We start from the raw sequence: 27,878 nt of genomic DNA, 5'->3' as shown, positions 1-27,878 counted from the left end.
CCATTGGTTGAGGACGCCGCGATCCCGCCTCCTTCGTGGCTCTCGAGCTTCCCGCGAGGGGGTGGGGCTTTGTGACGCACGCATTGACGTCTCCAGGGTTATAAAAGCCCCGCCCAGGTCGGTTTTTCACAGGAGCCGCCGGCGAGGGGGCAACGAGGAAGCTCGCCCGAGCTTAGCCGGAAAGAGGAAGGTGGGGCGAGTTTGTGCCCCGGAGGCAGTTAGGCGTTCTGGGAATCTCGAGTGATGGCGGAGTTGGACCTGCCCTGTAGTGTCTGGGAAGGCCGAGGGTTCCCAGAGTGGGAGGTCCTCGCCCACACCTGCGTGGGCGGCGGCGGAACGGCTACCCGTGTGTGGCCGAGCTGCGGGTGTCGGCTGGGCGGCCGCCTACCTTAACAAGTCGCCGGCTGAGAAGTCGGCAGGCCGGGTCTCCCACGATTCACTGCCGACTCCCCTCCCCCACCCCCCTCGAACACCACCCCAACTGCAAAACAAGCTGGGTCCCAGCTGAGGTCTTAGAGGGAGTGTGTGTGTGTGCCTTGTACGTTTTCTGTACTTCTGAGGTCCCCACACGCGTCCCCAGGCAGAGTGCCCTCGTTTTCTTGACAATTATTTTTGAAAGACATTTGAGTAGAAATATAAACAGTCCTCTGTATCTATTTTACCCGTGGGTGTGGCCATGCTGGCGCCACCGTTATTAACTTCCTCAGGACAGTTTGTACAGAACTGCCTTGTAGGTTGTTCCCAAACGTGGCAGTTTTTTCAAAGATGGTTTAATTTAGTAAAGCTCCCAATGAATGATATTCTGATAGTATGTTTTCATATATATATATCTCCTTCTCAAAGGGTTTGCTTAGGCAGATAGAATGGTTTTGTCCTGACTTTTGGGGAGATGAAATGTTGCTTTTAAATATTCAGCGTTTTGCTATGACACATTAGTTGCTTTTTATTAAAAGTTATCCCCTTGTATAATTGCCATAACTAAACTGTGCCATTTAACCCCATGAAACTTATTACTCTGTACTGTGCAGTTAAGGACATTATGTCATACTATTCTGCTTTTTATAAGGATCCAGGGGAGAAATTTTTCTTAGGTTTCTGTCCAGAACAACTGTGATTCTCCCTAGCAACAGATTTGTTTTTTGACTTCAGGACAGTGGAATCATTTAACCACTTGTTTTCTATTTGGTGATGGCTGTTTGGAAGCCCAAAAACCGATTTTATATATTTCTGTCAAAAAATGAAGGACCAAATGGCTTGCATTGGAATGCTAACCTTGTGCAGTATTTTCACTTTGTTTTTCCTACCTCGGTTTTCCCCTTACCACTGAATGAATTTAATTTTCTTATGTATTTGTTAGCCTTCATGAACAGTATTTTAGAATGAGACAGAACCTACACACTGACAATCTCTGCGCTTCTGAGAATTACAGGTTAGACTATGCAATACCCTCAGAAAATCAGGAGAAGGGGGAAGATAGGAAGAAATTAGGAGAATAAAAGGAGCATATGGAGGGGGAGGTGCATATAATAGTGGATGGCACAGCACCTCAGAACATTTTTACCTACTCTGATTAATAGTAAAAAAATTAAAGGAAAAATATGAGCAATTTGATGATATATTTACAAAAGTGAGCAAGTCATTTTCTTGTAGAAACAGTTTTGTCCAACAAAGTCAGTGTTTTTGTGCATGTTTGGAATAGACACAGATGTTTAATTTATCTTTCTTGAAATGTAACTTCATAAATTTAAATGTTAATTCCCAAAATATTTGCTGGGTTTCGCAGAAGCAGGTTTTGTTTGCTTGGTTTGTTTTTTTGTTGTTTTTAATATCATCCTGTGAGTACTGGATTTAATAGTACTGGGTTGCTCACCTTATTAGTAGGGTTTTAGGTATTTTTTTATATCAAGAATTAGCCCATTTTACTAGAATAAATACCTGGAGATTAGAACTAAACTTTAATTTCAATAGAAGATTTGTTCTCAGAAACTATGGTTAACTCATAAGAAATATTATAATAAACTGTGTTTAAGACTTTGTTTTTCTACATTATAGTTGAGATTAATAAAAATTCCTGTGTTATAAGACTATTTGTTTTTCTTTATTATAGTTGAGATTACAGACATCCTGCCAGAATGCTTTCTTCAAAGCCCAGACTTGTCGTACCCTATGGCCTCAAGACTCTACTCGAGGGAGTTAGCAGAGCTGTTCTCAAAACCAAACCATCAAACATCACCCAGTTTGCAGCGATTTATTTTAAAGAACTTATTGTATTTAGAGAAGGTTTGTTATTGCTTTAGATCATATATTTGTTGCTTTTAAGAAGCATTTTAAATTGGGAAGTTTATGTACCTGTATTTGATTTCCTGTATTTATTCCTTCAGGGAATAATTCTCTGGATATAAAAGATCTGGTTAAACAATTTCATCAGCTTAAAGGTAAGTGCCATAAGTGATAGTTTTAATAATGTTTATTATAAGTTACTCTATAATTCCTAAATACATTCATATTTAAGATTGATGCTATCAGATGGTTTCCTTCTAAATCACATTAATGTTTTATGTATAAATAATCACACTGAAGCTTTGTTTTTATTAACTCAGTGTTTTTATTTTTTAAAAAAATAAAACTTGGGGAATGGCATTTTAGATAATTCTAAATATTGTTGGGGAAAAAAGGAAAAACATCTTGGCAAATCGTTTGGCAAGATGATGTACATGAATACCTAGGACAGTATGTACAAACTATGACTCAGACCCATCAGTATGCCCATCTTTAGGGGGAATATAATGGAGATGAAGAAAATTGCATCTGAGAGCAGTGAAGGCTTAATTTTAGTGAAACATTTTTCTTCGTAGGTATATAGGTTGAGCATCCCTAATTCAAAAATCCCAAACCCCCCAAAAACTCCAAAATCCACTGGAACACTGATACAACACAATACTCAAGGATTTTCAGATTTGGGGGAATTTTGAGTTTAACATTTTTGGAGTAGGTATGCTCAACTAAAAAAGTCTATGTAAATATCCCCCAAATCCAAAATACTCTGAAATCTGAAACACATTGGGTTCCAGGCATTTCAGATAAAGTATACTCGTAAAACTGGAAAATCTTTGTTAAAAAGTTAATCTACCATTAAAAAACAAACAAACAAAAAACCCCTTATGGTTACTTATAGTCCAGTCTGGAAGACAGGAATCAATTAGATATCTCTGGCCATATTTTCTGTTCCAAGAGTCTCTAGGTATGGATAGATGAATTTTCAACAATAGTGGTCTTCTCCATATCTCAGACACTGACATGGTGGCGTATAATTGCTTAGAAGAAAGTTGTGCTTTATGTTTTTATTTTTAAATGTCTATCTCATATGAACATGACAGCATGAGATTGAGATGACAGAGGAGCAATGAAAAGGCATTTTTTAGAATGAAAATTTGAGAAGATAATTATAAGCAAAAGGAGATTTAATGATCAAATTCCAAGGACAAAGGGTACATATCTAAAAGAATGGTGAGGCAAAGCCAGTGTGGGAAATAAATAATTCTTACTATATTCAAGAATGGCAAGGCAAAGCCAGTGTGGAAAATAAATAATTCTTACTATCTTACCTTTTCTCTATGATCATTCAAAAATCATAGAGAAAAGGTAAGATTCTGTGAGTTATCAACCACTTTTATACTGTCACATTTGTGAGGTTAATAGATAACATGATATTAGGGAGAAATTAGGAGTAAGACATAGGAATTGTAAAAATCATTGGATCTGCTATGAAAGAGATATCCAAAACAGAAAGCAAAATTTAAGAATAGCAACAGTCAGCATTTGGAGAGGCAGAGAATGAAGTGCCTTTGTTCAGGAATATTTTATTGTCTAGTCTGGCTGCTTCCCTGATGGCACTCTCAGCTCACCATGTTAAACAGGTTGGGGACTTGCTTACCATCAGCAGCATATATAGACAAGTGTAAGAACATTAACTACCCTTCCCTTCCCCATGAGCTTGGTTTCCTGGGTAATTAGGTTATTATTGTCTTTGTATTTGTGTTTTCTATACAAGGAACTGAATTTCAGAGTATTGGGAGTGTGCAGGCTTGCTATGTTTAAGAATGGTGATTAAAGTCAGTGAATTTTTAAGGTGGAATGTACCTGGTAGCTTTTGAGTTGAATTTGTTAACTGAGGATTTATTCACCAATTCAGTTTAGCAGGATAGACTAAACAAATGTGGACTCTGGTTTAGGTAGGTTAATCTGTGAATCTCAGAATTAAAAATTAACAGACTAACAAAATTAATAGAACAGCTATACTTTTGATGTAAGTATGGGGTAAGAAATACTACTGCTTTTCTCTTCAGCTAACTAAAGATATCAAGAAGGTAAACATAGCATACAGAAATTCTAAAAGCTATCTCACAGTAGGATTATAGAGACATTGCTCTTTAGGCAGTAGAATAGGGATGGGAGGGTAGCATGAAGGGATGATCAAGAAATAGTTCCATGTTTCTGGTTAATTAGTTTGGTTCACTTGTCTTCTATTGTCATCCCAAATGGTTTCTTAGTGGACAAACAGTACACAATAATAAAGGTAATATCATAGAGACTGCATGGGTGCACCTTCATCCAGAAAAGTATTACTCTTGGCTGAAGAGAGAATATAAGGGGATGATATATACAGGCACCTTAAGTTTCCCACATAGTAGCACATTTTCTCCCTTGAGTGACAAGCTCCTATTTTCTGGCTGCTTTCATTCCTCAACTGCTATTCCTGTGGAAACGCTGAGAAAATTTGGCTTCATGGTTGTTCAGTTCTTTACAATAAAAATGTAGGTGTAACAGATGGCACCTTCTCTTTCATTCAAGTAGAACTTTCCTTGTGGATCCTAGTTTTAAATGTGGAGGCAGTACCTGTAATACCCATATGCTCTATTGGTCCCAAGGATGGAGGCTCTCCTAGACTTTCAGTGACTTGTTAAGATATGGAATGAACCATTCTTTGAAGACTTGACTCTTAAATGTAGTCTTTCAGCTTCTTCACTATGAAGCAAGATAGCTTAGCACAGCACCAGGTGTTAGAACTTAGTGATGTAGGTAAGAACTAACTGCCATCCCTAGTGCATTGGTGTCCTCTCTCAGCTTTAAGATATTAGAAGCATGTGTTTCATAAGAGTGCTCAGTGAGGATGTCATGTTCTCCAAAGTTATTCCCAAACTGGTGAGTTTGCTGCCCAGCAGCTTTACTATGTGCTGCCCATGCATAGAAACCATGAAGATAAGAACATCCTGTACATATCTTTTGTTTTAGTGAACCTTTCATTCTGAAATATTTCCTAGAAAAACCACCATTTGTGGTAGACCTCATCATAGAACCAGAAATGTTTACTTATCTCCCCAATGGCTTCAAAATTTCACATTCAGGTGATAGAGGAAGGGAGGAGAAAGAAAGAAAAAACAGACCTGGAGAAAACTGCTTTCACTTTTTCATTGCTCATTTTACCCCCCAGAGCTTAGTGTCTTTTGGATGGTCCCTAACTCTGTCAACCATCATTGTGGCATTTCACCCACATATCCATCCCATTGCCAGAGTAGTTCATGCTGTGAAATTCTTTTTTGGATCCTCCCTTTGTTTTGGCTGAAGTTTGATCAAATAGATCTCACTAAATCAGTGTCAGTGAAAGACCCCCCCCCAATTTCTCAATCTTCTAATCCAAATCATCAATTGATGATATTTAAAACTTATGTAAATTTTTTAAAACAAAAGAGTCATCCCTTAAATTCCACTACTTAGTATTTGCTAGGAAAAGAAAAAATAAAGAGGCAGGAGCTCAGGCCCCGCCCAGATCCACCCACACTGACATAGTGGGACCCAGGACCAGGGTAGGTCTGAGTTCACTACTCACCCCACCTGGGAGCCTCATCTTAACTGACTTCCATCTTGGGACACTGCAGACATCGCCATAGCCTTCCCCACACAGTAACCCCTACCTTTCGACAACAGGGTCTAGAAGCAGCTGCATCTCAGAGCAGGCATCCCAAAGACCATGTAAGGCCCACCCTTTTAGCTCTACTTCTGTAAGATATTGTATCCATCTTGGGTCACCTCCACTATTATCTCAAGTTCCCTTGGCTATTGCTGCCACCACCTTTAGTTGCAGTAGCATACACTGAGGGACACCAACAGAGTCTGGAAGTCCACCATCAAGGTGAGGTACAGACAGTCTGCACAGGTACTACAAGAACATAGGGTAAAAACTGTAATATCTCAGATCCACACTGAAAGAAAGGAAGACACATAGACAACATTAAAAAACAAGGAAGGAAAGTGCCCAAACAAACCAAGATACTACAATAACAGAACCCATGGACAGAGAAGTTGATGAAATGTCAGAGAAGGAGTTCAGAAGGCTCATAATTAAAATGATCTGTGAATTAAAGAATGACCTAAATGAGCAAATACAAGCAAAAATTGATCACTCCAACGATAAGAGAAGCAAATACAAGTAGTTAAAGATTACTTCAAGAAAGAGAGAGAGACAGACTCTGGAAAAAAAAGTCAGAAGTCCTTGAAATGAAGGAAATAATAAACCAAATAAAAAACTCAATAGAAAGCATAACCAAAAGACTAGATCACTTTGAAGAAAGAATGTCACATAATGAAGAACAATGTATACAATCTGGAAAATAAAGTTGACCACATGGTGAAGATAGTAAGAAACCATGAACAGAAGATCTAAGAATTATGGGACAGCATCAAAAGACCAAATCTAAGAGTTATTGGGAAAGAGGAAGGCACAGTTTCAAACCATAAGAATGCACAATCTCTTCAATGAAATAATATCAGAAAATTTCCCAAGCATGAAGAATGAATTGGAAAACCAAATACAAGAGGCTTACAGGATACCAAATATACAAAATTACAACAGATCTACACCAAAGCACATTATAATGAAAATGCCTAGCATACAGAATAAGGATAGAATCTTAAAAGCCACAAGAGAGAAGAATCAGATAACATATAGGGTGAGACCCTTTCATATCTCAGCAGATTTTTCAACCTAGACCCTCAAAGCCAGGAGATTATGGAACAACATATACGAAGCTATGAAAGAGAATGGATGCCAACCAAGAATCTCATATCCAGAAAAATTCAATTTTAGATTTGATGATGAAATAAAAACCTTCCATGATAAACAAAAGTAAAAATAATTTAAAACTAGAAAGCCTACATTATAGAATATCCTCAGCAAAATATCCCATGAAGAGGAAATGAAAAACAATGAGAAAATCAGCAGAGGGAAATATTATACTATAGGAAAAATAATAAGAGGAGAAACCAAGTCACATTAAATACCAAAAATAAACAAAAATGGCTGGGAATACAAATCATGTCTCAATAATAACCCTGAATGTTAATGGCTTAAACTCACCAATCAAAGGCATAGATTAGTAGATTGGATTAAATAAATAAAGACCCAACAATATGCTGCCTCCAAGAGACTCATTTCATAGGAAAAGACATCCATAAGACTGAAGGTGAAAGGATGGGGAAAATCATAACACTCACATGGAATGTGGAAGCAAGCAGGGGTTTCCATCCTCATATCACATAAAGTAAACTTCAAGCTAAAGTTAATCAAAAGGGATAAAAAAAGGACACCACATATTGCTCAAGGGAACCATACACCAACAAGACTTAACAATTATAAATATTGACCCAAACAATGGAGCATCTATGTTTATCAAACAAACTCAAGTTCAAAAGTCAAATAGACCACAACACAATAATTTTGGGTGACTTTAACACACCTCTTTCATCACTAGATAGATCTTCCAAACAAAAGCTGAACAAAAAAACTATAGAACTCAATAATACAATCAATAACTTAAATTTAACTGACATATAGAATATTTCATCCTTCAATGAGAGAATATACTTTCTTTTCAGCAGCACATGGTTCCTTCTCTAAAATAGACCATATACTATGTCACAAAGCAACTCTTAGCAAATATAAAAAAGTAGAGATACTACCCTGCATTCTATCAGATCATAATGGAATGAAATTAGGAATCAATGATAAAATAAGATAAAATCAATGATAAATAAGATAATAAAATAATACTAATAAAAATAAAAATTAAAAATAATAAAATAATAAAGATAAAATCAATGATAAAATAAATAAAAACTACTCCAACATCTGGAGACTAAATAATATGCTACTAAATGAACAATGGGTTGCAGAAGACATCAAGGAGGAGATTAAAAAATTTTTAGAGGTGAATGAGAACACAGGTACAACATATTGAAATCTATTGAAACAACTATAAAGTTCATTGCATGGAGTCCATTCCTCAAAAGAAGAAAAAGTCAACAGATACTTAACATTACATCTCAAAGCCCTAGAAAAAGAACAAAAGCAAAACACCAAAAGCAGTAGAAGAGAGGAAACAATTAAAATCAGAGCTGAAATCAATGAAATTGAAACAAAAGAAACAATTGAAAAAATTGACAGAACAAAAAGTTGGTTCTTTGAAAAAATAAATAAAAATGAGACCCTTAGCCATGCTAATGAAGAGAAGGAGGGAGAAAACTCACATTACTAACATACACGATGAAAAAGGAAATATCACAACAGACACTTCAGAAATACAGAAGATAATTAGAAATTATTTTGAAAACTTGTACTCCAACAAAATAGAAAATATTGAAGGCATCAACAAATTTCTAGAGTCATATGATTTGCCTAAATTGAATCAGGATGATAAACACAATTTAAACAGATCAAATTTAAGCAATGAAATAGAAGACACTATCAGAAGCCTACCAGCCAAGAAAAGCCCAGGACTGGATGGATACCCAGCCAAGTTCTACAAGACTTTTAAAGAACTAATACAAATACTCTTTCATTTATTTCAGGAAATAGAAAAAGGGGGAGCACTTCCAAACTCATTCTATGAGGCCAATATCACCCTGATTCCAAAACCAGGCAAAAACACATCAAAAAGAGTAAACTTCAGACCAACATCTCTAATGAACATAGATGCAAAAATTCTCAATAAAATTCTGACAAATCAATTACAAAAACATACCAAAAAGATAGTACACTATGATCAAGTTGGGGATGCACCAAAAAGATAGTACACTATGATCAAGTTGGGGATGCATGGTTAGTTCAACATACAGAAATCAATAAATGTAATTCATCACATCAATCGACTTAAAGAACCATATGATCATCTCAATAGATGCAGAAAAAGAATTTGACAAAATACAGCACCCCTTCATGTTAAAACACTAGAAAAACTAGGGGTAACAGGAACATATCTAAACATCATAAAAGCTATCTATGCTAATCTCCAGCCCAATATCATTCTAAATGGACAAAAATTGAAACATTCCTTCTAAAAACTGGAACAAGTTAGGGATGCTGTCTTTCACCACTTCTATTTAATATAGTTCTTGAAACACTGGCCAGAGTAATTAGACAGATGAAAGAAAGAGATATAGATAGATAAAGAACTTAAATTAGCATTTTCCGATGATAATTCTATATCTAGGAGACCCAAAAAATTCCATCAGAAAACCTCTAGAAAACTAGCAAAGTAGCAGGATACAAAATCCACACCCATAAATCAAAGGCATTTCTATATATCAGTGACAAATCCTCTGAAAGGGAAACGAGGAAAACTATCCCATTTACAATAGCATTTAAAAAAATAAAATACTTAGGAATCAATGAAAGAGGTGAAAGGCCTCTACAATGGAAACTATAGAACACTAAAGAAAGAAATTAAAGAAGACTTTAGAAGATGGAAAGATCTAAATTGTTCTTGGATAGGAAGAATAAATATTGTCAAAGTGACCATACTACCAAAAGCACTATACAGACTTAGTGCAATTCCAAATGACATTTCAAAATCCCAATGACATTCCTCATAGAAATAGAAAAAAACAATCATGAAATTCATCTGTAAAAAGAAGAGCCCCAGAATTGCTAAAGCAATCCTTAGCAAGAAGACTGAAGCAGGTGGCATCACTATAAAAGACCTTAAACTATACTACAGAGCAATAGTAACAAAAGCAGCATGGTATTGGCACCAAAATAGACTTGTAGACCAATGGTTCAGAATAGACGACATAGAGACTAACATGCATAATTACAGTTATCTTATATTTGACAAAGGCACCAAAAATGTACATTGTAGAAAAGATAGCCTCTTCAACAAATGGTGCTGGGAAAATTGGAAATCCATATGCAACAAAATGAAATTAAACACCTATCTCTCACCATGCACAAAATGTAATTTAAAATGGATCAAGGACCTAGGAATTAAACTAGATGCACTGCATCATTTTGGATTAGGCCCCAGCTTCCTTAATAAGACTCCTATAGTGCAAGAATTAATATCAAGAATCAATAAATGGGATGGATTCAAACTCAAAAGCTTCTTTTCAGCAAAAGAAACAATCAAGGAGGTAAATAGAGAGCCTAGTAATTGGGAACAGATTCTTACTACATGCACGTCAGAGCACTGATCTCTAGATTGGGGGGGGGAGGAATACGGGAGGGAAGGGGGCATAGGTTTGGGAAGGATGGTTGGATGCAATGGTCATCATTACCCTAAGTACATGTATGAAGACACAAAGGATATGACTGTACTTTGTGTACAACCAGAGATATGAAAAATTGTGCTCAATATGTGTAATATGAATTGTAATGCATTCTGTTGTCATACATAACATTAAAATTAAAAAAAAAAAACAAAAAAGAATAAAGGGATGGAATTATTAGTTACTGGTTCTAGGCACTTAGAAATTTTGCTAAAGAAAAATACGAGGCTTGGGAGTTTCTAAAGAAATTGATGGAGTTAGAAGTTGCACTTACATCTTCTTGGTAGCATGGTTCATGTTCTTTATAGAGTAACATTCTGGGGTCCCTCTCAAAAAATCCAAGTTTTCAACTGAAGGAGTAATGGGAGAAGAATTTGAGCTCCTTTCCCTACAATATTTCCAACTATTTATTTTACTTCTTTTTCCATTGTTGCCGTCTTTTGTGGAATCTGAAGCCTAGAAGTTACTAATTCTGACTTCTTGCCACTAGTGAAGAGGGCACTAGTTTCTATTTCAGACATCTCACCACCTCTTAACACTTCTCATCCGGCTAAGCCTAACTGTATCTAGCTCCTCCAGTGTCAGAGGTAAGAACAGAGCTTAGCATCCACAAGGCCCTAGGTTCAATCTCCAGCACAACAGCAACAAAAAAGAGAGAAAGGGGAGGCAGGGAGAAGAACTAGTCCACCTGGACCCCTCAAGTTGCTTTGTTAACTTTTCTAACTTATTCTTTTTTTTTTATTCATTTATTTTTTTATTGTTGGTAGTTCAAAACATTACACAGTTCTTAATATATCATATCTCACAGTTTGATTCAAGTGGGTTATGAACTCCCATTTTTACCTGGTATACAGATTGCTGTATCACATCAGTTACACTTCCATTGATTTACATATTGCCATTCTAGTGTCTGATGTATTCAGCTGTCTATCCTATTCTCTACTATCCCCCCTCCCCTCCCCTCCCCTCTTCTCTCTCTACCCCCTCTACTGTAAATCATTTCTTCCACTTGTATTATTCTTCTCTTACCCCTCCTTTCCTCTTATATGTAATTTTGTATAACCCTGAGGATCAACTTCCATTTTCATGCAGTTTCCCTTCTCTCTCCCTTTCCCTCCCACCTCTCATCCCTGTTTAATGTTAATCTTCTTCTCTAGCTCTTCGTCCCTACCCTGTCCTTAGTTACTCCCCTTATATCAATGAAGTCATTTGGCATTTGTTTTTTAAGGATTGGCTAGCTTCACTTAGCATAATCTGCTCCAATGCCATCCATTTCCCTCCAAATTCTATGATTTTGTCGTTTCTTAATGCAGAGTAATACTCCATTGTGTATAAATGCCACATTTTTTTTTATCCATTCATCTATTGAAGGGCATCTAGGCTGGTTCCACAATCTTGCTATCGTGAATTGTGCTGCTATGAACATCGATGTAGCAGTGTCCCTGTAACATGCTCTTATTAGGTCTTTAGGGAATAGACCGAGAAGGGGAATAGCTGGGTCAAATGGTGGTTCCATTCCCAACTTTCCAAGAAATCTCCATACTGCTTTCCAAATTGGCTGCACCAATTTTCAGTCCCACCAACAATGAACAAGTGTACCCTTTTCCCCACATCCTTTCCAGCACTTTCTAACTTATTCTTGACTTGATCATATGATAGTAATTATGGTCGTGAACTGCTGCCAATCATTGGGCCTAGTTTCAATTGCTATAAAGCACCATAACAATTTAAGTTTTCTATTGAGCTATTTTTTTAGGTTAAGTATTCATAATATTGAGTTTAATTCTTATGCCAGATTCTATTGTATGCCTTATTTTGTGTAGTTTGTTACACATACTGGTACATACTGGTACCTATCTATTTATAATTAAAGAAAGAATGTATCTATCCTAGATGTTAATTTTTATGGGATCTCATACTATTCTGCTACATGCTGAGGCATTTTTTCAAGTACATCTGTCCTGATTCCCTAAACAGGGATAGGCACTGTGCCAGAATGACCCTTTTATTTTTTTAAGTCTTATTTGCCTAGGCAGGGTAGTGATAATTTGTACCAAGTAAGAATTTCATTAAGCTTAGAAAAAGCTTTATCATTTGGAATGGTAATGACTTAGGTCATTCATGCTTTTCTGTTGTGGTAAGATTAATTAGTTGGGATTAGTTTAAAGAAAGCCAAATAAATCATTGAACAAATGGTATAGCCAAGAAGTGGAGTCTGGCCAGACATGGTGGTGCACGCCTGTAATCCCAGTGACTTGGGAGGCTAAGGCAGAAGGATCGTGATTTCAAACCCAGCCTTAGCAACTTAGCAAGGCCCTAAGCAACTGAGCAAGAATCCTGTCTCTAATAAAATATAAAAATGGGCTGAGGATGTTGTTCAGTGGTTAAGCACCTCTGGGTTCAACCCCTGGTACAAAAAAAAAAAAAAAAAAAAAGAATCAGAGTCTGAGTGTTACTCTAGGGTCCACAAAAGTGGGGTCAGGATTGGACCTGGGTTGGGAAGCAGAAATGACCAACCAGAAAAGCTGGAACAGGAAACCATGTAGCCAAGATGAGGTCAGAAATACCAGAAGACAGAGCCAAAATATGAGAAAAAAAATCTTGGTTTTTAGTTTTATAAGCTGGGTGTATAGTTCTGTCATCCATAAACTGATAGTTTCCTATTGTCTATAAAATTCAAATTCTTCAATGTGATAGGGATATTTAAAAAATATTAGCATGCTTTGATTTCAGATAGCTCCTAGTTATTCTTGTTTGCTTTCTTGATCTTTATGCATTGAAGAATTTGTTTACTTTAGAGGAAAAGTAAATACAACTTGGAGTAATGAAGTCATTACTCACTATTGAGTCTCCCAGGTTCATAGTGAGCAAGATAATACTTGGAATTTTGCAGGAGCCTGATTTTGTTGAGAGAAGATTTTCTTGAAACAACCAAAGCTGAGTTTTAAGAGCCAAAAGCTACCAAAATCAAAATTTTACTTTATATAAGCCATACAGAGGAGGAAAGGAGGCAGGCTAGATAAGGTTGAGTCCTACTGTAAAGGAATGGCAATGGAAATTCCTTTTTGTCAATGGAGGTTGTACTGAGATATGGGTAGAGCCTAAAATCTGTTAGCCAAGATAGAAAGTAGGCATGAAGGAGATAGAAGAATCTCTGATCAGAAATCTCTAAAACTCCAGCAGAAGGCTTGTTCTTTTCTGGGTGCTGTCTGGAAGAAATGTGCCTCTGTGGCACTGCATTCAGCATGACATGATACATCCAGCCATCTACTCTATTATGTATCAGACATTCCATAAACATTTGAAAATTGCATTGAAGCAATAGATTAGAAGTAAGTAATTCTCTGGACCTGATATAGTACTACTGGTTTCCTGTAGCCTGGGCATGGCTTTAACTGAATCCAGATATTTTTGCATTGTCCTAATGACTAGTATGGAAATCAGAATCAGGATCTGAAAGGCAAAGTGAGCAGAGGATAGTAATATTCAAGCTCAGAATAAAGTACCTGTCAGCTAGATCTTAGATGTTACAGAGGATCAAATTAAGAAGGGGATCTATCAGTCCTTCGGAAGTAAGCAAACATGGCACACTTTCTAATTGAGCAGTGACTATATGGTCAGAGACCCACACCCAGAGACCAGAGGTACACCTCTATCAGAGGTGATTGAGAACCTGAAGAAAAAACATGTGGCTCAGACCCAGAGCATACCCCAGCACTCACAGTGCCTCTTTAGAAGTGGGGAGAACCTTTGCCAAAGGCATGATAACCCCCAAGTGACTCAATATGTTAATTAAGAGACTTTTAAATTCAGGACAAATGAAACAAATTTCCTTGCATGTATCAGTTTGTCAGAGCTCTAATTAAAAAAAGATTAGGTAAATTCTAATTCACTGGAAAATGAGCATTTCAATGCAACATAAAATCAGTTAAAATAAAGATGCGCTTTCTGGGCACATCTAAGTCATAGTGTATATATACATTTTGATTGTTGTACAAGAGAATGGCAAGCAAACTTTTCTGTGATCTGAGTCTTGTCTTGTTATCTTTCTCACCTCATATCTTCATAGATCTTATGACACTATTTGAAAATGCAAATTAATTTCAAATTATTTAATTTTGGATTCTCATTTCTTTTCCCTCCCTTTTCTTCTTTTAAATCCTATGCATTGTTAAAGTCCAGTTCATTATTTCATTTAACAGATATTTAAATTCCTGATGATTGCCAAGTGCTATGTTAGGTGAAATTTAATAGAGGAGAGATTTTAGAATCAGCTATGATGGAGTATAGTGACATTGGGCTTTCCCTCCTATGATAAGCAACCATAATGGCTGGTTAAATATAAAACTAAGTCCAGTGCTTGGATTCTTGGGAGAAGGAAATCACAGAAATTGAGCTCCCATATTCACCCTGGGTTTTTTCCTGAAGGAAGTTTTCAAATTCTTGTGCAGGAAAATAGAGCCCAAGTAACATGGAGAATTCTTGTCTGGGAAGAGAAATAGAATGGGAAATTTTGGAGTTCCATTGTGCAACCCCAAATTTAAATACAGGGTACCAGAGAAATCTCTCCCAAGAAAAATACCCTCATATTTTTTGTCCAATTCCTGAGCTGTTCATGTGTGAAATAAGGCTTGAGGAGAAAGGGTTGTTGAAGACTGGAAGTTGAGTAGAGATTTGAGAACTAGTAGGATATCTGGAGAGGCTTTGAGATTGGATTTAGCCAAAATGAAGAAACTTCTGTGAAACACTGGTAGTTCAGTTGAGACCTAGAAAGATCATACCCTGTTGAGATTGGATTTAGCCAAAATGAAGAGACTTGTGTGAAACACTGGTAGTTCAGTTGAGACCTAGAAAGATCATACCCTGTTGAGATTGGATTTAGCCAAAATGAAGAGACTTCTGTGAAACACTGGTAGTTCAGTTGAGACCTAGAAAGATAATACCCTGTGAATAATAACATTGTGCTAGGAGTTAGAACAAAGCTGAAATATACACACTTTAACAAAATCTAAAACTAAATCTCCAGAATATCAAATTTACCTGTCATAAGAAAATAACTTAATTGGAGCCTCTATAACATGCCATTTATAATTTCTAGCATACAATTAAAAATTACTAGACATTCAAAGAAGCAGAAGGAAATGACTAGTAAAGGAGATAACATGAAACACTAGAAGAGGAAATAGAGGATCCAAATAACTGCATTAGGTCCAACAAGATGATTAATGTTTTAATAGAAAAATGAATGAAAAGATGGAGAATGTCAACAGAATTAGAATCTACAAAGTAAGAAAATAATGGTTATACCATATTGCAAACTAAAAACTTACTGGATGTATTCACTAGCAGAAGACAGAATTGGGAAACTAAAAAACAGGCCAATAGACAACCAAATTAACACAAAAAGAGAACAACAATGGGAACAGAGTATAAAAGACATATGGGACACTGAAAAAGATCTAAAATATGTAACTGGATAAGAAAAGAGTAAATGGAATAGAAGGACTATTTGAAAAAATAAAGGCTGATAAATCTGATTGAAAGATCAGCTAAGTAGTTTGGTTGAACTCACAGCAGGATAAATTCAAAGAAAGCAACAATTAAGTACCTTATAGTCAAACTGGTGAAAAATACAGAATTGTGATCAGTCAAGGTAAAAGGGTACATTACTTTCAGGGGAACAATAAGACAAAGACCTCATGTCTTAATGGAGACTATAGCAGCCAACAGATAACAGAATGATAACTTTAAAGTGCTGAAAACTTAAAGCAAAACAAAACTGCTGAAATGTGACTATATTCCCAGTGAAGTTATCCTTTAAAAAATGGAAGCAAAAACATTCTCAAATCAGACAAACTGAGAAGGCCATCAGATCTGCTCAATAAACTTTTATAGAAGTTTATGATCAAACAAGGAATACAAGGAAAGTTCCTAAATCTGGTAATGTGTATGCACAAAAGACTTATAGGAAACATTATATTTAGTAGTGAATATTGAATGATTTTCCTTCAAGATTGGGGCTAGGACAAAGATGTCTTATATCATCATTTTTTTTAACCTTGGGTACTGTAGGTTCTAGCCAATGAAATAAGGAAAACAAAACCAAAAAAGATACATAAAGAAGTAAAATTATTCACCAATGACATAAAATTATGATAATAGATGATGCAAAATAAAATAATAATTCCTCTCTTCCTGATAACTATTCTTTTCCTACAGAGAAGAGGGTATACAAGACACAGCCCAAATTTTCATACAGTTGATTAAAACAAAACAGATGCATTATCTTCTTATCTTAAATATTAAGAAAACCAACAAGTACCAGTGAGAAAAAATGGTATTACCAAAGTCACAGACTAAAAACAGACATGATATCTTAAAAGGATACCCAACACTGTCATGTTTCAGTTGGGAAAACTTTCAGTTGCATGTACCTGATGACTAAATAATAGTGACTTTATGAAAGCAAGCTATCTGGAATTGATGTTAATTTCTGCTGCTAATATGATAGAGCATCATAATTGTACACTAATTATAATGGTCCATCATTCTTAGCATATTTTACTTGTTCCCTTATGCCACTGCTCTAGGTGTTAAGCCCAAGTTTACACGAGAAAAGAGAAAACAGTTGTACCAGTGATATTTGTTTCTTTCATTAAGAAAGGAAAATATTTGCAAGCCTTCTAGCAGAATTGTCAAGGGAGGCTGATAAAAGGTTCTAGTAAGGGAGATCAGAATTGACAGGGCTGGTTTAGACCTGCATTATAGGGGCTACATTGACATCAGTTGTGTAGGAATGTCCCACGTGTTGTGAGACATCTAGCATCCTTTGGTCTTGGCTTTTAAAATACATAATGCCTCTCAGGCATTAAGACAACTAAAAATGCTCCCTTTACCTTCATAAATACTTTTTAAGGAAAGGTGATACTAATATAGCTTTAGGACCACTTTATCATTAGTGGGTTATCATCTGGGGCTGGGTACATTGCTGCTTCAAACATAGCTAGGATGATCTTAGAGAGAACAATAATTTGCCTAAAAATGTAATTGCGAGAGATGAGGTGTGGGTAAAATGTGTGAGTGTGGTGAGAAGATAGATTTTTGAAAGAATGACAGGGGAAGAGGAAGGAAGGGGATAACCTTAAATAGATGTAGAGGAGGAAAGGGAAGGAACAAACCACAGAGATGCCAAACTGCTTTTGGTGTTGTTCCACATGGCCCAGATAAGTTTGATGGTATAGTTGGAGAACCATCAAGAAAGAAAAGGCAAAGAGGGATGGTTTGGGAAATTGCTTAGGATATGCTAATGGCTATTTTCCCCAAAACTGGCCTTTTCATTTCCTACGGACCAAAGTTACTAGTGCCTTTACTCCTGTCCCTTATTTCCAAAGTTGAACAAAAAAATAACCTAAAAGTGTACCTTGGGTATATTTTAGTCACTACACTGACTATATGTCATATCATCTGCTTATGTACCTCTATCCTTAGTCAGACTGGGCTCTTTAGAAAGTCTTATCTTTGATTCCTCAGTATCTTTCACATAGTAGAAAAGCAGTTAATGATTGCTGAATGAATAATGAGTAGAAGGAAAAGGAAAGAAAGGAGAGAAGAGAAGCTATCCACTTTTTAAATTCATATCCCTTTTTTTTCTGAATTCCAATCAGCTCAGCACACTATTATTGGAACACTCTTATTAAATTCTTAGCATCTTTGATCCCGGTACCATATATACTCCAAATTCTTGACTTTAAGCATCTATTATTGTGATCTCCAGTCTTTATGATGTACCCTCTCCTATCTCCTGATACACCCTGTTGCTGCTTCTCTCTGGTCTTTTGACTCCTTTTGATTTTCCTTTTAGTGCCAGAATATGCTTTTTTCCTTCATGTTTCCCTTAAATGTCCACATGAGTTCTACCTATTCCAAGAAACACTATATCCTTGAATTTGACCTATCTTACTTATTAGTTCCATGGAAAATCAGGATTCAGAAGAATTTAAATCAATTTTATTATCGTATTAAAAGAACTTCTTACAAAGAGAAATGCCTTTAATTATGTTCCTAATTCTGTCTCTGCAGTATTTTCTTTTTTGAGAATCAGATTACTGAAGTAAGTGGGTTATCTTCATCAGATTGATAAAATCAACTACAGCAAACCTAGTACACTACTTTAAGAAATAATCTTCTATAATTTCAGAGTTACAAGTCAGCAGTTGTTAGGCTTATTAAACAGACTTTTAAAACACTGGAGAAAAACTCTTTACCCTTCTTAAGCAGATATTAGCAATGTAGATTTACAAGTTATACATGATAACTAGTGTGTATATATTGGAATATATTTTTCATGTAATCAAAACCAAAATAAATGGTTAATAGAGTGCTTTGCATTTTCAAGAACATTATGAATTTTAAGCCATTTGGTCTCACTTTTTTAAAAAATTGTGTCTATTCAAAAGCTTCTATGATCTATATATTATATTTGTGTAGTGAAGTGTATAAATATGTATATATCTATGAAGAAGAAAAAACATTATGCATCCTGCATAATGGAAGCTGCCAACCTAATTTTAATCAAAGGTGAATTAAAGATACTTGATTTATAATTTTTAATTTGACATCATCTTTTCAAAACTTTTCTGAATCTCTTTTTAACTGGGTGTTGACTTCTTTCTTCCCCCATTTAAATGTGATTTATAGGCTGTAGACCCCTGTCAGGTACATCATTTCATTTAGTCTCCACAAAAACACAGTAATGTCAGAATTATGCTCATTTGACAGTTGAGGTGTCTGAAGTTCTGATTTTGACCATGCAGCTATTAAACCACAGAGCCAGCATACAAACCTGTATCTTCTTATGCAGTTTTTTATTGTGAAAAAGTTACGAGGGGAAGTGGGGGGACACAGTCAGATTCCCTGATAAACTATTAATGATTCATAATTTATATGCTTTATTTTTCTGGAATGGTTGCTATTTCATAGAGGAGACTTCTATAGAGAGAATAGTCATTCTAATATTTTAAAATTAAATTATTCTAATTATTAATCTCTTAGATACAGGTATTTAGGGACATTTAAAAAAGTTCAAGTGGGCCTTTCCAGACACTGTGTCCTGCAAAAACAGTACATTATACAGGTTCTGTGCAAATGTTTTAGGGATTGCTATAATTGAATTCATAGGCTGATTCGGTTTTTAACCCTTCTGGTAAATAAATCGATGATTGGGGAGTTTAAGACCTTATGGGGGAAAATAAGGAGGTCACTCTAGTCAGGAATCAGGTTGGGTTTTGCTTTGTCTTCACTGTATTGCAGGCATCCAACTCGTCCAGCAGAGGGCTGCATGCCCTTGGGCAGAGATGCCAGAGAATTTCTCAACCTCTATGCTTCTCCCTGGGCTTTCCGCCTTACCTACTAGCTGCCACACAGGTCTCTCCAGGCTGTAGGCTCCTCTCCTTACTCAATGCTGGTGTGCTAAGTGTACAGGAGGTTCCTTATTGTTTCCACCCCTTCAGGCCTAGCTGGCCTTGCTGGGTGGGGCTTTCCCAGTGTTCCTGCTCAATGATCCCTATGCAGCTAAACTCTTGCATCATTGGTCTGCCTTGGGCTAATATTTCTGGTCTCTGCCTCAAGAATAGGAGACTTCTCCCTGGCCTTCTGCTGTGCCTCCATATGTCACAGGAGGCTTGCAGAAAAGTATATGTGAGCAAGTGTGACACCCCTTGAGTTTTAGTGTCTTAAATTATTCCTCGGAAGTCATTCCTAGGCTTTTACCAGTTTGTTTGGATTTTAACTGATACCAGATAGTATGATGGCAGCCTCATCTTTCTGGACCCTGCCACAGCTTGAAACAGTTTTTGTGTCTCTTCCCTTTTTGGAGGGGCTGGTTGCTCTTTGGAAATCAGGTTACTTGGTTATCTTATGACTCTATTTGTCATTTGCACAGAACCTGTATAATGTACTGTTTTTGCAGGACACAGTATCTGGAAAGGCCCACTTGAACTTTTTTATATGTCCCTAAATATCTGTATCTAGGAGATTAATAATTAGAATAATTTAATTTTAAAATATTAGAATGACTATTCTCTCTATAGAAGTCTCCTTTATGAAATAGCAACCATTCCAGAAAAATAAAGCATATTAATTACGAATCATTAGTAGTTTATCAGGGAATCTTATTGTGCCCCCCCTCCCCTCATAACTTTTTCACAATAAAAAACTGCATAAGAAGATACAGGTTTGTATGCTGGCTCTGATTGCCTCAAAAAAATTTTAGATTTTGTTATTAATCTGGCTTTTTCAACCACACCACCTCCTTTTTTCTCCTGGTACTGGTGATTGAACCCTATGGTACTCTACCACAGAACTATACCCCAGCCCATTTTATTTTTTGAGACAGATCTTGCTAAGTTGCTGAGGCTGGCCTTGAGTTTGTGATCCTTCTGCCTCAGCCTCCTAAGTCACCAGGATTACAGTGCCTAGTTTATCTGGCTTTTTCTTCTTGTTCTGATGGGAGTGATATTTTTTAAAGCTTTCCATATAGTAAGCATAAGAGTAACTCTCTCAAAGTCAGGTTTATTAAAATAAGATTTTCTCTGAACTTCCAAGTTCTTTATTATAGTACCATTGCTAGATACTTGTATTTCTTTACCTGTAATATTTGTGTATGTATTATCTTGTGTAGTAAGTTATGGTGCCTTGTCTTGATCTTCATCCTTCGAGGTGCTGCAGTCTCTTACATGTAATACAAGCGTTCAGTCATGTACCAGTAGGTAAAAGGTGTGTTAAGAAGAGGGTAGGCATAACCCACTTGAATCAAATGTATGAAATATGATATGTCAAGAGCACTGTAATGTTTTGAACAACCAATAAAAAGTAAAATATAGAGAAATGTCAAAAAAAAAAAGAAGAGGGTAGGTAAGTTCTGAGGAGATGAATGGTTAAGAAAAAAAGGTCATTGTTCTAAGCAGAGGTAGGTTAAGAGTAGACATGGCTTTTTTTTTTTTTTTTTGAAACTTTTCTTTGGCATGTGACCATTTTGTGTGGTGTCCAAGTACGGAATTAGACACCTTGATTGAATATACAAGAAAGCAGTAGCAATATGAAGGGAGACACTGCAGGGCACTATACTTTGGGAAGTAGCTGAACCTATGAAAACATCTCTACAAAGAGTTTCAACTTGAACCAAACATAATCTTGTGAAGCAAATTATACTTTTTCTGTACATTTCATTATATTAGAGAAATACTTCTCCAAGAGAAAATCCTCATCAAGCAGATGTGGAAACTTCCAGTAACAAACAACTGAGGTGCTTAAACAGGTGTGTGGGTGATAAACATAATCTTAAAGCAATTTTTTCACCTCCAGTCCAGGACTTCCTGTGTCATCAGTTATCCTGTCTTTCTAGGTCTTTTCCTTAGGCCTGACAGTTCATTGAGTTCTGAGAACCAGAGGGTTCTTATTTCCTTTTGTCTGGATCAGTATGGTTTTAGCTGCATGAGATCATCAAGTACTACCATTTTTAGGTAGAATATATGCCATTTCCTTATGTAAAAAAATCCTCCAGTCCCCAGTTCACTAATTCATCAATAATCCATTAAGGTCCCAGGTTTTCAATTCTGTGAATATTTTAATGAAATTGACCCAGGTGCATTAATAGGATGAAAAATCATAACTAAGAGCCTTTTTTGTATATCCTTTGTATATTTCATGTGTATGAAATATTTTCTAATGTTCTAATCATTTGCCTATTTTCTCAAACCAATAAAACTCTAAAAACATTTCAAAGTAATCGTAAGTGGTATACTTGTTGCTTAATTTAAGTTTTCCATAGGTATTCCACATGGGGGATGATGGAACAAAAAGGGTCAGGTTAAATTTTGAATCTTAATAATCTTACATTCAGGAATGCCTCTATTCATATGATAGCATCTGTGTCATTACTAAGTTATGACAACTGGACAATTTATTTCCCAAACTGGTCTTTTGCTTTTTCCTTTCCCCAGCTTTGTGTGCAACTTTGGCTCAGGAGTTTCTTCCATGGAGATTTTTTTCAGCATCCTTATTTCTAGGAAAGAATTATAATTTTTTTCCCCAAGAATGCTGACCAGCTTATAGTGGTATGATTATAGTTTCACCACTGTGCTATTTAGGGTCACTGATTTCTAAGGATATGATGATCGAAAGGTCTCAAGGGGATAAGGAAAGGAAAATTTCATCCCTCCACATTAAATCACAGATGTTAGAAAATAAAGCATAAATCTTACGTATAAACATTTGAATACTCAACCTATCATTGCTTTCTTTATAATACTTCCTTTGGAATATATGCTGATTAACCCATCTGACTGTTATTATTTAGTAGAGAAGTGGTCAGAAGGAGTGACACAGGAGAAGAAATCAGAACCAGAACGAACACCTGTAGTTTCCCAAGAACCTACACGGATGGAAAAATCCACGGACACAGAGGAGGATAATATATCTGCACCACAGTTTAGCAACAAGACCACCCAGTTTCCATCAATTAATACTGAGTGCCCACAGACTGAGGGGACAAGCGAAGCAGTTCGTGGTCCTTCTTCCAAACCAGTCACCCCCAAGACTACCACTCCACCCTCATCACCATCTCCAGCAGCTGTCTCAGCAGAGTTTGCCTATGTCCCAGCTGACCCAGCTCAGTTTGCCACTCAGATGTTAGGTAATGTTTCATCTATTCATTCTGATCAATCTGAAATTTTAATGGTGGATGTGGCAACAAGTATGCCTGTTCTTAACAAGGTACTGAAGTCAGAGATTGCTGAAGAAGTCGTGGGGACTGCTCCTCCGGAGTGTTCTGGAGAGCCAGTACAGGTAGATGAGGACTATGAGGCTGAACTACCAACGGCTTTCTCAATCCCCTTGCAGGCTGAACAACATCCTCCTGCTTATGATCAAGCTCCTAAGGTCCCTTTGCAGGCTGATGATCGGGTTACAACAGCCCTTCGTATATCATCTATATATAACAATCAGCCTGTCGCTGAAGGAATTATCTATGTTGAGCAAATACCAGAACATATAGTTATCCCTTTTACTGATCAAGTTGCTTGTCTGAAAGGAAATGGGCAATTACCATCAGTTAGTCCCAAACCTGTGCAGTTGAAGGAGGATGAAAATTTTGACTCCTCAATAAATATGGAGGCAGAAGCTACCTTTCTGCTCTCCGACAGCTATTTGGAAGGTTACCCTAAGGGACCTGCAGAATCCCTGGATGCAGAGGGCTTTATCAAAATAGGCACTGAACAATCTCTGCATGTTGAAGTGGAGATCACTTCCAGAGACTTTGGGCAGCAGACGTCACTGGAGAACTTGCCCTCGGGGTACACTGCAGAAGTGTAAGGAATCTAGTGGCCCCTTCCCTCGTATTCCAGAAGGTCTTACTCAGCCAGAAACCGAACTCGAGGGGGAAGCAGTACCTGAACAGGTTTGATGAGGCCAGGTAAGAAAATCAGATGCTTACATATTTACACATTGCGTTTCAGGTGACATCTGTATCACAAGAAACCATCTAGGTAGGCTCCCTGCAGATTGGTCACAGGCTTTATTTTCGGTAGGGTTTTAAATGCCAAACCTACCTAAAGGCTTTGCTGTGTTTGAGATTTTACTTTTATGAGATGAGTGATTTTTAATGCAACATCCTTAAAGTTTGGTCATCCAGTAATTTTGTGTCCTTTTGGAAACATGTTGTGAACATCAGAACCTGTTAGATACAAAAATATATTTACGCCACCTGAATAATATTATTGCAAAACTGCAATTTGGGGTGTTGGTTTGAAATTTCTCACTTGTGAATGTAAAATCAAACTGCAGCATTGCATTTACATGGGTTGTGGCATTTAAAACATGCAAGAAATGGTGGTGTGTTTGATTCTGCTTTCGCACCGAGAGCTCTGCAACAGGTCTGGGTGCTGGGTCTGGAGCTTCCTGCAGCTGAGGGAGCAGCTTCATAGCTGGATGGGGACAGGAAAGGTTAGGTCGAACTTCTGTCACACATGAGAGCAGGAAGGTAGCAACAGCGGGAAGGATGGCCAGGCACTGCAGCAGTAGTAGACTCAGTTCCCGTGATTGGTTTCCTTCAACCAGTTCACCCAGACCAGTGCCAAATTGAAGCTTTCATAGCTCCTGAACTGCCACCTATGTTTTCTTGTGACAGACGTGATATGACCTCCATCTCAATAATGGCATTTATTCTGCAACCTTTCTGCCCCATCTGGAAACTTTTAGAGGCTCTTCTCTCTGGAGCAATGGAAGGATGCACATGAGCCAGTCTCCCCATTCCTTTTGCAGAAACTCTCAGCTCTTGACTGACTTGAGTCAGAATAATAAGGGTTACCAAAGCAGGTGTTTAGCAAAGGTCAATTCTGTCTGGCTGTGTGACAGGGATTCAGAACAGCTGAAAAGGCAGAGGGCAAGACTGGAAGTGTAGCCTGTGGTGCTGGCATTATTCTTGTGACTTAAGCACAGCTTCAAACCTTGTCACTGTTTTCTAAAGTAAAACAGTTGTCCTGAGCGCTAAAAAAACAGATTGAGTTCTCCAATTCTCTCTCACTTAAAAAAACTGAAAACTTGGCTTGTTACATATATTTTAATAAGCTTGAAGATCAGTTTAAAGTATCTGATGCTGTCAAAAACCATCAGCTTAATCATGTGCATTGTGGTCTTTTCTGGGGCAAGTAAAGAAGGCTGCACCAGGAACAGATGGCCCAGAGTTCAAAAGGTAAACTTGGCACATCTGGAAAAGTGAAACTCTCCTCTACAAGGAACTTGTTTCCCCAAGGTCCCATCTTCTGGGATTCAGCTTTCCAAAACAGCACTGTCGTCTTCATTAGGCAAGTCACACTTGGCATTACAGATTGTTAGGAGTCAATAAATGGCATTCCTAGACCTGTTCTTAAAGAACCCCTATTGGACCAACCAGTCCTTCATTGCCACCTAGGGTCTCTGGTACAGCCTTGCCTAAAAAAGAGCTCTCTGAGTCTTAGATTATATGATGATTTATGTGTGGCAGGAGATAATGGATTAAGTGATCAAAATGAAATATTGTGACTTATTCAGGAAAGAAAAAAAATCACTATGCAGATGCATTAACACTCTTCCCCACCCAAAGGCTGTTGAGTCAGTTTTACTGACTCTTTGCTCTGAGGACTCAATAAAAGCTACGTCTATAGTTTCAGAATCTGGAAACAGCAACTTAGAATGAAACTGCTGCTTTAGCCACAACTCTAGTGTCCCTGCCACTTGCTATCACAACACTGTCGTCCTTCTTTTCCAACTGTACTGAAAGGCTCTTTTCTTTCACATTACCAGACACTATAGCCCTCTCTATAGCACGCTTTATGGCACATATTAATTAGCTATTTGTTTATATTTTTAAAAAAGATTTATAAAGACATTACTGTGCATAGCGCCTGATACAGAGACCAAAAGTTTAATGCCTGCAAATTTTTTTTTTTATAGCACTAGCAACAAGCGAAGCAGGACAACCACCACCATATTCTAACATGTGGACCCTTTACTGTCTAACTGATATGAATCAACAAAGTCGCCCATCACCGCCACCAGCACCTGGGCCTTTCCCCCAAGCAACCCTCTATTTATCTAATCCTAAGGATCCACAGTTTCTGCAGAATCCACCGCAAGTTACTTCTCCAACTTATGTGATGATGGAGGACACGAAGACGACCAGTGCCCCACCTTTTATTTTAGTAGGCTCAAATGTTCAGGAAGCACAGGATTGGAAACCTCTTCCTGGACATGCTGTTGTCTCACAGTCAGATGGCATGAAGAGATATGCTGCAGTACAAGTACCCATTGCTATTCCTGCAGATCAGAAATTCCAGAAACATACCCTAAATCCCCCAAATGCTAGTCCTCCTTCAAGTGGAAAAGATGTCCCCAGACCACAAAGCCCAGTTTTTCTTTCTGTTGCTTTCCCAGTAGAAGATGTAGCTAAAAAAGGTACAGGATCTGGTGACAAACGTTCTCCCTTTGGAAGTTATGGTATTGCTGGAGAGATTACTGTGACTACTGCCCATGTTCGCAGAGCAGAAACTAAAAACTGGTAGGTAAATTTCCCTACCATAATATGTGGGCCTTAACACTAGAGTTTCCAGCATTCTGTTGACCTAGAGATTGAGATTCTTAAACTGAATTGATATATGAGTTGGGCTGGGCATGGTGGTCCAGACCTTGTAATCCTGACTACTCAGGATCACAAGTTTGAGGCCACTCTGGGATTAATTCCCTAGTACAGGAAAAAAAAAAAATGTACCACCATGTGGTTGTCTCCAGCTGCCTCAACCACTGCTTATTAGTAATAATAATATTGGGCATTTACTAATAAAGGACAAGATAAACCTAGTTGGTATGTTTTAGAGACAAGATGAGTTGACAGAAGTGCTGATCAAGTGGAGACACTGAACAGCTAAGAGACAACAAGACAGGTCTTCACATTAATCTCAGGTTAAATGACACTGTCTTATTCTTTTCATTTAACCTGAACTTAATGTGAAGACCTATGTAACCCCTCCTCCCTGATGTGTGAGCAAAACCTAGAACCTACACCTTCAGTGTGACTGTTTTTTACCATGAAATGCTAAGAGATGGAAAAGCACAGGTATTGGTTAGTTAAGAGCTTAGTAACACAGCAGGAGAGCAGACCTTACAATTAAATGTTTACGTTATCCCTGACAGATGCCGAAAATGACGCTGTTTTGAGTCAACGTTCAAGGTGGAGTCTGCCACCAAGCGTTATATCAATAAACTTCCTGCAAGCATTAAACCTTGTATTCTCATTTTATAACTTAGAAGGATCACATTTCAAAAACAACAGCTGCCCCCATACCACTGTGCATGCTAGGTGGTGGGTTAACTGTTTGGCATATTTGTTTTAAAAGGAATCACACTTTTGGAACATTCTAAAGTCTTTTATTAGCATCAGATTATTTCATTATAACACTTGTTAACTTTAAAATAATTTACTGGCAGCTACCTAAGGCCCCTTGGATCAGTATCTCAGTCTGGGGTTTGGATAAATACTATAAGATTAATGTACCCCAATTAAAGGGGCAAAACTACTGTACAGTAGGTCTCCATACATATTTTAAGTACACAGGTACCTTGCAAATTTGAAATGCACAAGACCTCCTTTTATATAGTTTGTTACTTATAATACATGAGTGCAGCTTAAATTCTCTGGTGGCACTGGCCACTGGAAGTTGCACTTAAAAAGGTTTTGTCATTATGTAATG

The 27,878-nt window shown here is 37.3% G+C and overlaps 1 protein-coding gene across 4 annotated transcripts; it reads left to right on the top strand.

The window, feature by feature from the left end:
* The first annotated feature begins 119 nt into the window (after nucleotides 1-119).
* Nucleotides 120-27,402, top strand: Cabyr (calcium binding tyrosine phosphorylation regulated). 4 transcript variants are annotated; one of them, XM_026388044.2, is made up of 6 exons: nucleotides 120-190; nucleotides 2,108-2,280; nucleotides 2,382-2,435; nucleotides 22,955-23,290; nucleotides 26,086-26,689; nucleotides 27,322-27,402. In XM_026388044.2, coding segments are annotated over exons 2-6 (1,143 nt in total). In that variant the 5' UTR covers nucleotides 120-190; nucleotides 2,108-2,132; the 3' UTR covers nucleotides 27,323-27,402. The 4 variants fall into 4 exon arrangements, with proteins under 4 accessions (XP_026243829.1, XP_026243825.2, XP_026243828.1 ...); XM_077792270.1 differs by lacking the exons at nucleotides 120-190; nucleotides 26,086-26,689 and adding exons at nucleotides 248-538; nucleotides 1,358-1,429 and having other exon boundaries at nucleotides 22,955-24,067; XM_026388040.2 differs by lacking the exon at nucleotides 26,086-26,689 and having other exon boundaries at nucleotides 22,955-24,067.
* The last annotated feature ends 476 nt before the right edge of the window (nucleotides 27,403-27,878 follow it).

This window comes from Urocitellus parryii, chromosome 13 (assembly GCF_045843805.1).
Source record: "Urocitellus parryii isolate mUroPar1 chromosome 13, mUroPar1.hap1, whole genome shotgun sequence".
NCBI lineage: Eukaryota > Metazoa > Chordata > Mammalia > Rodentia > Sciuridae > Urocitellus > Urocitellus parryii.
Note: the sequence above shows the minus strand (reverse complement) of the source record. Positions and strands in the feature narration are given on the sequence as shown.